The sequence below is a fragment of the Phocoena phocoena genome, chromosome 16 (genome assembly GCF_963924675.1).
Source record: "Phocoena phocoena chromosome 16, mPhoPho1.1, whole genome shotgun sequence".
NCBI classification, from domain to species: Eukaryota; Metazoa; Chordata; class Mammalia; order Artiodactyla; family Phocoenidae; genus Phocoena; species Phocoena phocoena.
The window spans coordinates 7,627,125-7,639,467 of NC_089234.1; the positions used below are offsets into that span (position 1 = coordinate 7,627,125).

Sequence of the window (12,343 nt, forward strand, 5' to 3'; positions counted from 1 at the left end):
AAACCCCATGGGGCAGGGAAGAAAGGGACAACAGCCTTAGAGGTAGTTCTGGGCAGAGGGGTAGAAGCCTCAGAATCTGCCGCTGAGATAAATGCTTAGCGCTCAGACTTCTCCCCAAACAACAAAAGGGAACAAAAGAATGTTAAGAAGGGCCTGGCTGGTGGAAGCTTCCCCGAGGACTGATGTACACCATCCCACGGGACTTGGTGGGGCAAATGGAAGCTTTTACAATTGTCTCTGTTCTTTGACCTTAAATCCAAACCAGGCAAACACCTTTTAACCTTTTTCTTCTTGGGGCTAGGGGGAGGATGAGGGTCAAAGATGCAGCCTGATTCCCAGAGACCCAATATCTGTGCACGTGATCAAACCTGTGACTCTGAAGAAAGCCTGAAGGGCATCAGGCATTGTGCTTGGCGTCCCTGCACGCCAGGGCAGCCACCCTCACCTGGCTCACCTGCCCTCACCAGGGCATCTCACCTGGCTCTGAGACCGCAACCCGCAAGGTTTCCAAAGCGGCAAGTCCTCTTGGTGGGGGTTCAGACATCTCTCCAAAACCCCTGCTGCCCTCTGACCTCCAGAGTGGAAGGGAAAACCTCTGACACAGTGCAGGACTTTCTTTCGTTATTTCCTAGCGAGCAGGACGTACTGAAAAGAATAATGGTCCGGGAAAGAAGCCCTGGGTTCGAATCCGGACTCTGTCACCAACTAACAGTGACCCTGGGCAACGTCACTTCTCATCTTTGAACCTTAATTTCCTCATCTTAAAGCTGGGATAATAGTCTTGCCAGGCCACGCCCACCGCACAGGGATGCTCAGAGGATCAAACGAGATGGCGCAAGTCTAAGGGCTTTGTAAACTGTAAACTGTGAGAACATGAGGGCTTTTAAATCTGAGGTGATCAGGTCTGAGGCCATTGCTGTGATTCACTGGCGAGGCAGGAGATGTGCTGAGCGTTGCCTTGAAGTTATCAGTGCTGGCCTCAATTGCATTTCCAATTCAAAGGCGGGTGCACTGGGGGAAGGGTGCAAATCGTAGCCCAAGTCAGGGTGGGTGTATTGGGAGGATCTCCGGGACGAAAGCGTCCGGACTTCCCTCCCTCGCGCACCCCGAGTTTCCGCAGGTTGGGCGGAGGAGCGCTGAGCCGGCGGCGCTGTCCCGGCGGGAGCGCGCATCAGACTCACCAAGGCGCCCCTCGCCGAGGCTAGAGGTCCCCGAGCCTTAGTCTTGGGGCTGCTGCTGCGAGCGCGCCCTGCACTTGGCGGGGGCCTGGGCAGCCCAAGTGCCAATCCGCGCTCAGCCCCCCGCGGCTCTCTCCACGCCCCCCCTCCACAGCTTCTCTTGGCCGTCCCGACCCTCCTACCGGCTGAGAACTGCGGCCGAGCCACAGCCGAAGGCAAGCCCGAGCGCGGCCATCCCGGACTCCGCGCCGCCGGCCTCCGGCCCGCGGGCGGCGGGCATGCTGGCATGGCAGGACGGCGGGGCCAAGGCGGCTCCCTCCCACCACAAAATCTCCTTCTCGGTTCTGGACATCCTGGACCCTCAGAAATTCACCCGCGCTGCGCTCCCAGCCGTGCGCCCTGCTCCCCGGGAAGCCAAGAAAAGTTTGGCAGAGGCCGAAGCAAGGAAGGACTCCAGCCGAGACCCGGCCCGGCAGCGAGAGACGCCTGGTAAGGATGCGAGGCGGCCTCCGGCCCCGGAAAGCCCCAGCTTACATGATACGATGGGAAGGTGGGAGGGAGAGCCGTGGATCGGGTGAGTAGCCCTTAGCGGCGTCTTCCCCAAGGGGAGAAGGCGCACAGGACCAGGCGCATAATTAAATTGACGCAGAAAGGGGGCCTCCAGCATCCTGGGTCAGGGATTTGCCACCGAAGCCTGTCCCTGCTTACCCGCCAAGCAAGCAAGCACCCCAGCTCTGATTTACTCGCAGAGGAAACTCTTACCCAGCGCCCACCTCGTCCAGGCTCATTCATTTATTGGGCATTTAATTGCCCCCTATGTGCCAGGACCTGGGCTAGAGACTGAGATAAAAGTCAGCAAAAACTTCGAAACCTGCGAGGTAGACAGCATCCTTAACGAGGTAGACAGCATCATCTCTCCATTTTCTGGATGAGGAAGCTGAGGCTGAATCACGTGTCCGAAGTCTTAGTAGGCAGTGAGGTCCGGTTTTCGCACCCAGGGCCCACTTCCAACCATCCAGAGACAGCTGCAGAGACCCCGCTGCCCCGCACGCTCACTCTCCCCAGATCCAATCGTTGACTGGGCTGGGGCCGGAGTGGGGTGGGGTGACGGGAGGCTGTTGGTCTTTTCTCCCCAAAACCCTTTTTGATTTAACCCCTAACTCTGGGAATTCCTTGGCGGTGCAGTGATTAGGACTCCACCTTCCACTGCAGGGGACACGGGTTCGATCCCTGGTGGGGGAACTGGGATCCCACAAGCCGCGTGCGGCAAAAACAAACAAACAAACAAAATAACTCCTGACTCTGGAGGACACCTGACGAGGGGTCCAGGAAAGTTTGTGTCTGAAAGGAAAGACAAAAAACAGCAGGGCCCAAGCTGGGTGAGGCGCGGGCACGAGGTTCCCTGGAGGGACGCCAAAGATCGGGGGCTCAGGTCAGGGAGAGAGGCTTGAAGTCTCGGCAGCTCCCCCGCTTCCCTTCCCCAAGTTTAGCGGTGATTGTCTGGGGGCTCTGGGCGCCTCTGGCGGCTGCGCTTGGGCCTGGGCGGTCTGCCTGGTAATTGTTCGGATCGCCCCTCACAGGGGCCGCTCTCCCCTTTCCCCACCCCCATGATCGATATTCTATTACTGGCGCCTGCATATCTCCTGCCCGCAGCTTGCAGATACCGACTTCAAACCCCCTTTTCCCTGTCTGATCCTAATATTGTTCGATTAAAACTTACCTTTAATAGATGACATCTATCGATCCGGCCCCGCACAAATCTGAAACTCTATTAACACGGCAGGAGAGAGAAGATGGGAAAGAGGGAATTTCACTTTAAAAGGGAGGAGGGGGCGCTTAATAACTTCTTTTTTAATTGCTGGCAGTTCCAGGCCAAAATAGGCTTCTAGGGACTGGGGAGACAGCCCCAAACGCACTTGACATATAGATGTCTTAATGTACAGCGATAAGGTTGTCCAATAAGGTCGTTATTCTTTCTTAATGCGGAGTGCCACTCATTCATTCGAAATACACTTCTCGGACGCCTACTAGGTAGTAGGTGGGTGAAGAGAAAGCGGGCACTACAACGCTAACTCCCACCTCCTGGAAAGGGCTTGCAACTAAGAGCGGTCGTGGGGGTGAGGGCAGGGAGCGCGATTCCGGAGAGGGGCAGGGCTGGGCTCAGGGTTGGGCAGAGAGAGCTGCCTGCTCTGGGGAGGACGAGGGCCAGGTCTAGGGACCAGGACCGGCCGGGTAGTTCCGGGCTTCTGATCACCGTCCCCTTCTCCCCTAGATGCTGCGGGCCGAGGCGCCGGCTTGGCGTCTCCCCTGGAGGGCTCTGAGGCGGAGGAGGCGGAGGACGAGGACTTGGAGGACGCAGGGCGGCGGCAGCTGCGGGAGCGGACTGCGCGCCTGCAGGAGGCCCGGACGCGCTCCCCCGAGGCCCGGGCCGCGGCATCGGCGGCGGGAGAGAGCAGCGCGGGCGTTCTCGCGGGCTCCCCGGGCTCCCCGCGGCCCCGGCGCCGGCGCTCAGAGCCCAGCTGCTCCAAGCCGCGGCGCGCGCGCACCGCCTTCACGTACGAGCAGCTGGTGGCCTTGGAGAACAAGTTCCGGGCCACGCGCTACCTGTCTGTGTGCGAGCGCCTGAACCTCGCGCTATCGCTTAGCCTCACTGAGACGCAGGTCAAAATTTGGTTCCAGAACCGCAGGACCAAGTGGAAGAAGCAGAACCCCGGCGCTGAAGGCGCGGCGCAGGCGGGAGTTGGCGCGCCCCAGCCTGGGACTTCGGCGGGGGCGGGCGGCGGCGGCGGCGGCAGCGGCGGCGCGGGGGCCAGCCCGGGTCAGCTGGGCCCGGCCGCGCATCCTTTCCAGACTTTCCCCTCCTACTCGGCGGCCAACGTCCTCTTCCCGGCCGCCGCCTCCTTCCCGCTGACGGCCGCCGCCGCCAGGGGCTCCTTTGCGCCCTTCCTCGGGCCCTCCTACTTGACCCCTTTCTACGCCCCACATCTATGAACCCGGAGCTCCTCGGGCCCCACTTCGTCCAGATTCACGAGTGATTGGCGTGGACTTGTGGTCCCCACCCCACGGAGGGGCGCCAACGCGCAGGGACTGCCCCCTCCTGGTGCGCGGGTGTCTGCGCGCCCCCTTCCCTTCCCGCTGCCGCGAGGCGCCGCCAGAGGGCAGGGAGAGGCCGCCTGCCGACTCCCCGCCGCGCGCCTCCCCGCCTAGCTGAACCCTGGAATTCACGCGGTCCACTAAAGGGGGGGTCAAGGATCTGCCATCTTTAAAAGTGTCCGGAGACGGAGGCTGTCCTTAAACCTTCCCGTTTCTGGACCTTGTTCTTCACTTTCGGTCAGGCTTAATTCAGTTCAAGGGTTCTTTCTGAGGGTCTGGATGTTCGGCGGCGCGGGGCTAACCCAGAGGCGGGGATGGTGTCCAGAGGGAGACAAGACCCGCCCTCCAGCTGCTCACACCTAGGATGGAATCTTCAAAGGCTGTGGCTCACTCGGAGGGTAAGGAGCTTTCCCTTTTCACAGCTGATTGTTTCCCATTTCATACTCGATTACTGGCCCAAACCCAGCGATTCCTTCCAAATACCGAACAAAGTTGGAGAAAGCTGAGTCTGTGAGCGCACACTACCGCCGTGAAATGGACTATTTTTTAAATGCGTAATACTCTACATTTTTAGGTCTTCGTTTAAGGTTAGGACTTGAGCGCAGCTCTCATTCCAAACAGTCTCTCCACAGGCTATTCCTGATAAAATGTGTACCTGATTTTTCGGAGAAGACCGGAAGTTCTTTTGGGAAATGCAACAGCTTTATTTCTAGACTTGTCAGCTGAAGTAGACGCACTTCCACATCATTGCAAGTTTTTTTCTCTTTTTTTGCGGCACGCGGGCCTTTCACTGCTGTGGCCTCTCCCGTTGCGGAGCACAGGCTCAGCGGCCATGGCTCACGGGCCCAGCCGCTCCGCGGCATGTGGGATGATCTTCCCGGACCGGGGCACGAACCCGTGTGCCCTGCATCGGCAGGCGGACTCTCAACCACTGCGCCACCAGGGAAACCCCCACTGCAAGTTTTGAGAACAGCTTTGATAAACCACGGCTATGGCCCCAAAGGCATAAAGATAACAAAGAGACAAATGGCTCAACTAAAATCTTGAGGTCTATGCATGAGACTGCCCATTTGGGTATGCAGTATTTGATACTGTAAAACTTCAGTCTTGGCTAATATGTTTGTCCCAGCAAATCATAGGCTCCCAGTAGTGATCGAACCTGGGGGAGAGTTCGCGCCTCCAGCACACGCTGCAGTCATGAATTGGACCATATATATATATATATATATATATATATATATATATATATATATATATATATATTTGCAGTACGCGGGCTCAGCGGCCATGGCCCACGGGCCCAGCCGCTCCACGGCATGTGGGATCTTCCCGGACCGGGGCACGAACCCGTGTCCCCTGCATCGGCAGGCGGACTCTCAACCACTGCGCCACCAGGGAAGCCCTGGACTACTTTTTAAAAGCACAAACTCAACGTTTTTAGAGCTTCATCTAAGATTCTGACTTAAAAGATACTCTGTTCCACACAGACTCTCCAAGATGGCATGGTGAACAAGCAAAAGGTCGTTAGGAGCTGTAAAAGAAGTAATTTTGGGGTGTAAAAAGCTACCATGGAAGCAAAAAGCATATTTATGATGGATTCAACTGCAGTAACTTAATATATGGATGAGCATTCTAACTGCTGCTTTTGTTATCTCCCTTAAGAATTAGTTCTGTAAAATTCTCTTGCCAGCTTTGTTTGGAATACCCTTCCTTTAGTTTTTTATGTGATATGATTTGTAGCCCGTATCTCAGAAAACCAGACCTCCCCAACTAGGTCATGTATGTTTCACTCTCACCTTTTTTCAAGGACTTTAGGCCCGGTGATATCTATATGGATACCATTCCTTGCTATTTCTTGATAGCCTGTGTCATTAATAATTAAATTTAATGATCAATGGCTTCTTGTAAAGTAAGAGCATGCTGTTTGGTATTATGAACACATGATATTATTATAATATTGAAATGTCTACTTCAGTTATTATCGGGAATGAGAAAATATTCCTTTCTTCCAAATTAAATGAAGACTTCACATTCGTGGGACTCTCATAAGATTTGAGAATATGTATTATTTAATTATAATTTGTTAATTAGACTCTTTTCCTTTTATTCTGAAGGAGAAAAGTGTCCCCAAACAATGCATTATGACTTTCTAAAAGACAACTGATGCCAAATGAGATTCAAAATGCAGTTACTATAGTAGAGAATATTATTTTATTCACTTTACATTTCGATAAACATTCCTTCAGTAACTATTTCTCAGTTTCTCAAAAGCAACATTCCATGTATCCCAGTAGGCAATTCAAATACACAGAGGCAAGTGCTGTAACAAAGAAGCTGAATTTCCGTAAGACTCGGGAAACATCCTATTCCTCTCAGGTACCAGAATCACAGGAGACTCCATTTGGAGAGAGGGACTGGGGAGGGAGGTGGGAGGCTTATCTGTCTATGGACTAGCATGGAGTGCTATACTTCCTGACGTTTCTTGTTTCTTCGGATTTTAACAGAGTAATGCTCGAAGTGTGTGACTTTGGACTTCTGCTGCTTTAAAAGGCCCAGTGGCTTTCCAACCAAATTCTTAGACTCAATCTATTGATGTGTTTGTCTAATAAATTTTGTTTGTAATAATTTCTTGTTTAATTATTTCTTGTTCTTTATTAGCAAAGCTTTTAAATAATTTTATAATTATCAGAGGTTGTATATATATATTCCCATTCCCATACCCCACCAACTAGCATTCATCAGTAGAGGGTATCTTTACCCTAACACGACTTTTTCTTTTTTGAAAATCAATTTCAGGGGCTTCCCTCGTGGCACAGTAGTTAAGAATCCGCCTGCCAATGCAGGGGACATGGGTTTGATCCCTGGTCCAGGAAGATCCCACATGCCGTGGAGCAACTAAGCCCGTGCGCCACAACTACTGAGCCTACACTCTAGAGCCCACGAGCCACAACTACTGAGCCCTCGTGCCACAACTACTGAAGCCGGCACGCCTAGAGCCTGTGCTCCTCAACAAGAGAAGCCACTGCAATGAGAAGCCTGTGCACCGCAATGAAGAGTAGCCCCCGCTGGATGCAACTAGAGAAAGCCCATGTGCAGCAACGAAGACCCAACACAACCCCCTCAAAATAAATAAATAAATAAATAAATATTTTAAAAAAAGAAAAGAAAATCAATTTCAAAGCCCCAAAGACAGCCGGTGCAGAAGGTCACCGAACACTAACAGTTGCTTTGTGGCTTTGGAATCTTTTTTTTTTTTTTTTTTTTAAGACTTTTTTGATGTGGACCATTTTTAAAGTCTTTATTGAATTTGTTACAATATTGCTTCTATTTTATGTTTCAGCTTTTTGGCTGCGAGGCATATGGGAGCTTAGCTCCCCAACCAGGGATTGAACCTGTACCCCCTGCACTGGAAGGCAAAGTCTTAACCACTGGACCGCCAGGGAAGTCCCCCTAACACGACTTTCTTAAGTCATCTTTTTCAGATCCTTGCTAGATACACACATAGTAGCTCCATTTGTAGGCAGTATACACAAAAACACATTTAAGGCCATTTCCATAGTGAAAGCAAAGCATCTTTACAGAATTTTAATTAGTGGCTACAAATTAAATCAACACCAGGTTTCCAGGACATTAACTTCCTAGCCTTACTTTACAAGTTCTGAATACCCCATATAGAGTCTGGTAGATAACTTTTCAGACTTGGGCCATCCACTGGTCATAAATTTCTGATGTTAAAAATGATCATTTTAAAATCAACTTGTTTACAAGCCAGAAACAGACCCACAGGGGTGGGAGAGGGATAAAGTAGGAATTTGAGATTACCATATACAAACTACTATGTATAAGAAAACATAAACAACAAGGTCCTACTGTATATCACAGGGAAATATATTCAATATCCTGTGATAAACCATTAAGGAAAAGAATATGAAAAAGCATATATATATGTATATATATATATCTCTCTCTCTCTGAATCACTTTGTTGTATACCAGAAATTAACACAACATTGTAAATCAACTATACTTAAAAAAAATTACCATTTCAGATTCCCACTTGAAAACATGTAGCCAGGGAGCCTTATTTAAAGGAGTGATTAGAGAGCATTTTTGCATTGAGAGACCCCCAACCATTTTATGGGCACAGGTCAGCTTAGCGTATTTGTTCTTTTAGGAATGACTCTTAAGAACCTATTTAACTAGGTTTTTAAAGTTATGAGTAGGCTAGCATAGAAATTCTTCAATACATAATAAATACATTTCAAAACATAATTCCATATGGTCAATTGAAGGGAAGCATCTAAGAGCCTAAGGGGAGGTGGGAAGACACAGATTCAGAGAAAGAGAAACAGGGAAAGAAAGGCCCCCTTCTCCCTCCAGCAGAAGGAAAGCTCGGGAGGAGCCGGGCTGTGGAGACAAAGGGGGAGACGCCCAGTGGGAGACTCCCAGGAGGGTTGCCCTTGCTGCACCTGACTCCTCCTGGTTCCCTTGGGCTGTGGTTTTCAAGGACGAGGTGAAGGCCTCTGGCCTCTGAGTGGTTGGGTTCAAAGCCACCTCCACCCCTCAGTCGACAGATGAACTTGGCAAGCTCCCCATGTCTCTGGGCCTCAGTTTCCTCACCATAGTTCCTGGCTCGGAGGACTGCACAAGAGTCTACGTGGAAGGCACTTAGTTCAGTGCCTGACACAATGAGGTAGTTATTATCCCAGTTGAAGCTGGAAAGGACATTAAAGATGCTGAACCTAGGCCAACCCCCTCCTTTACAAAATTTTATTGCAGTAGAATAAACACAGAAAACTGAATATATCGGATGGGTACAGCTTGGTGCATCTTCACAAACAGAACATCTTCACAAATAGAACACCTGTGTAATCAGCGCCCAGATCAAGAGCAGAACACCAGGGAAGCCCGGATAAGGCGTATTTAAAAGGATAAGATAGGACACAGTGGCGCAGTGGTTAAGACTCCGTACTCCCAGGCTTCCCTGGTGGCGCAGTGGTTGAGAGTCCGCCTGTCGATGCAGGGGACATGGGTTCGTGTCCTGGTCCGGGAAGATCCCACATGCTGCAGAGCGGCTGGGCCCGTAAGCCATGGCCGCTGAGCCTGCGCGTCCGGAGCCTGCGCTCCGCAATGGGAGAGGCCACAACAGTGAGAGGCCCGCGTACCACAAAAAAAAAACAAAAAAACTCCATACTCCCAATGCAGTGGGCCCGGGGGTTCGATCTAGATCCCACATGCATACCGCAAGTAAGAGTTCCCGTGCCACAACTAAGGAGCCCTGGAGCCGCAACTAAGGAGGTCGTCTGCCACAACCAAAGACGCAGCACAACCAAATAAATAAATAAATATTTTAAAAAACAATAAAAGGATGAGATAATAAAATTAAATAGAATTTATAACATTTTCTTCCTGCATATCTCTATTTCATCTTACATCTCCTTCCCACTTTTTGGAGATTGGTGTCCTGGCAGACAGGATGATTCCTGATACACTGCTTTTCTGCCTGGGTGGCCAGATGATTTTGTAAAAAGGTGAGGCCTCACCGTGTCACTTGGCACCTACTACATTTTATATTGTATCATTATCTACTTGTTTCATCTGGGAGACCCTCCCCCCTGCACCCGCCAGCCCCTGTCTCTGGCAGTTCGTCCACATATTTTGTAGGTCTTATATCTCTCACATCGGAATCTGCTGGTATTCTACCAATTCTGTAGGCAGATAGGGTAGGGGGTCCCCAGAGGAAAAGAACCAGATACAGCTTTTTGACATAAGAGAAGCCATTCTGACCTAAACCGTTTTGTCACCTAAGCCTGGCCACAATGCTTCTCCTTGAACAGGTCTTAGTAATTAATGATCTTAAGGGAACAAAGGAAAGCAAGAACAGAAGAAAAGCAGTCAAGAAACAATAGTGCAGTAATAAAACAGAGTCCTAGTTCCTCCTCAAGGGATATACATAACAATCTAATACATATCTTTGAGTTGTTCTATGGGAATCAAGGCCGCCATCCAGGTGGAGGATGGTTAACTACTTGCTAAGACCCCAGACTGGTCGGAAGCCAGGGAATGATGATGTTGACCTTTCTTGACCCTCAGGACTAAAGTTTAGACTGTAGACCTTTGCCCCAATTGTAAGCTGAATCCTCCTCTACTCGAGCCCCTTCATGAATATGCATGTCCCCTTAGCTTAAAACCCCCAATTTTGCTGTTCAGGAAGACACTGATTTGGGAAAGATGCCCAGTGTTCTCACTTGCTGCAAGTAATAAATCCTTCCTTCTCCCGATCTTCAGCTTCGGTAGGTCTTTGGGCTCAACACGCCCTAAGAGGTGAACCCAGTTTTTGGGTAGAACTGCTGTTAAATGACTGAGCTATGTTTTCACTTCTTGTTTAGTCTAATTTTGTTTTACTCTTTCATGTTTAGGGGTAGTCCTATTTTTCAACTTTTTCAGAAGTTTGGATAATAAACTTTCCTGAATTTAAAATGATTTGAAAGGAAATCTCATAATAAAGAAGCTACTGGTGATTTTGCATAGTCACAGAAGTCATGTTTTCTTTCCAGTCATCACAGACGGATAAAATCGGTAAAACTCAACTACTTAGAAAAATGATTATGCACTTGGATGACACGGCAACGGAAAATTGCTCTAAGTTTTCTCACTTCTCGCAATTTCTGCACCATTTCATTGCAGAGACTGGCGCCAGTCCACAGGCACAAACTGAGTAGTCTGCTTTATTTGCTCTCGCCCGAGCCCTGGATTTAGAAGTCTTAGCCTTGAAACTGGAAATGTAGGCCAGTCCTCTGAGCCAGCAATCTCACTCCCAGGACTTTATCTTATAAAGTCACGAAATGTCAGAGATAAGGTTCTCTATTGTGACACTGTTTGCAATCCCAAAAGACTGGAAATAATCCAAGTGTCCAGTAATATGGGGCTATTAATGCAGGTATAAACAAAAGAATGAGGGTGATCTCTCCATATTGACACAGAGAGAGCTCCAGGGCATATTAAGAGGCAAGGTACAAAGAGTACATACAACCTGCTGTCTCAGTTGTTATAAAGTAGAGGAAATAATGACATGTTTTTATTTTTTATTATTTTTATTTTTTTTTATATTTATTTGGCTGTGTCGGGTCTTAGTTGTGGGTCTTAGTTCCCCCTCAGCATGCGGGCTCTTAGATCGAACCAGTGTCCCCTGCATTGGAAGGCGGATTCTTAACCACTGGACCACCAGGGAAGTCCCATGTTTTTATATTTACTTCTATTGCATGAAGAATCATTGGAAAGATAAACAAGATGCTAATGTGAAGGGCTGCCCTTGGTGGCGACAAAAGCTAGATGGGCTTGGGGTAGGAAGAAGCCTTCTCAGTGTGTACTTTTTAATTTGTTTTGATTTGTAAATGAAGTAAATGTATTAACTATTTACAAAACAAAAAGAAGTTGCTTGGGGGAGAAAATGTCAGAGAGGAAAGTAGTTCTACAGATACTTGTAATTCAGATGTTTCCAAAGTTCCTTCTAGTATCAATCTTTGGATATTAAAGGGAGAATGGCAACTCTCTTTTGACCATCTGCCCAGTGGGGCACCGGGCTACTTACTATCCTGGATTTATCTCAAGCTTTCTTTTAGAAAATTAACACATGTGGGAAGGTGTTACCAAAGTTTGTTTATCGACCAGAAGAAGGCCAGTTCAGAGTGAAGTTCATCACATATAATCTAGCCCAACAGGGCTTCCCAAACTCCAGGGAGAGGCATAGGGCCAGAATGGGAACAGGTAGCAGTAAAAAAATAGTTGCCTTTTCTAAGTAAAATTTACTTCAGTAGATCCCAGTGATAAAATATTCTTGCATTTTCAATCAACACTTTTCTAGCCTTCTAAGTGTAATATATGATTTACTCAGATTTCAATAGGAATCTGTAGAAGAGGGAAGATTCAAGGCCAGATGATGATCACGATGACTTGGAAAAGAACCTTTACTCCTTATTGTAAATAAAAATAATAATGCTACGAGACACTGAGCTGCCATGTGGCTTAGAAGTGGCTGGATGTTTTAGAGTGCCACGTCTATCAGTGATCCTC

General features: G+C 49.1%; 1 protein-coding gene across 1 annotated transcript; it reads left to right on the top strand.

Annotated features, from left to right (window-relative positions):
* The first annotated feature begins 1,456 nt into the window (after positions 1–1,456).
* On the top strand, positions 1,457–4,169 carry NKX1-2 (NK1 homeobox 2). Its single transcript, XM_065894903.1, has 2 exons — positions 1,457–1,667; positions 3,451–4,169. The coding sequence occupies exons 1-2, from the start codon at positions 1,457–1,459 to the stop codon at positions 4,167–4,169; spliced, it is 930 nt and encodes a 309-aa protein (XP_065750975.1).
* The last annotated feature ends 8,174 nt before the right edge of the window (positions 4,170–12,343 follow it).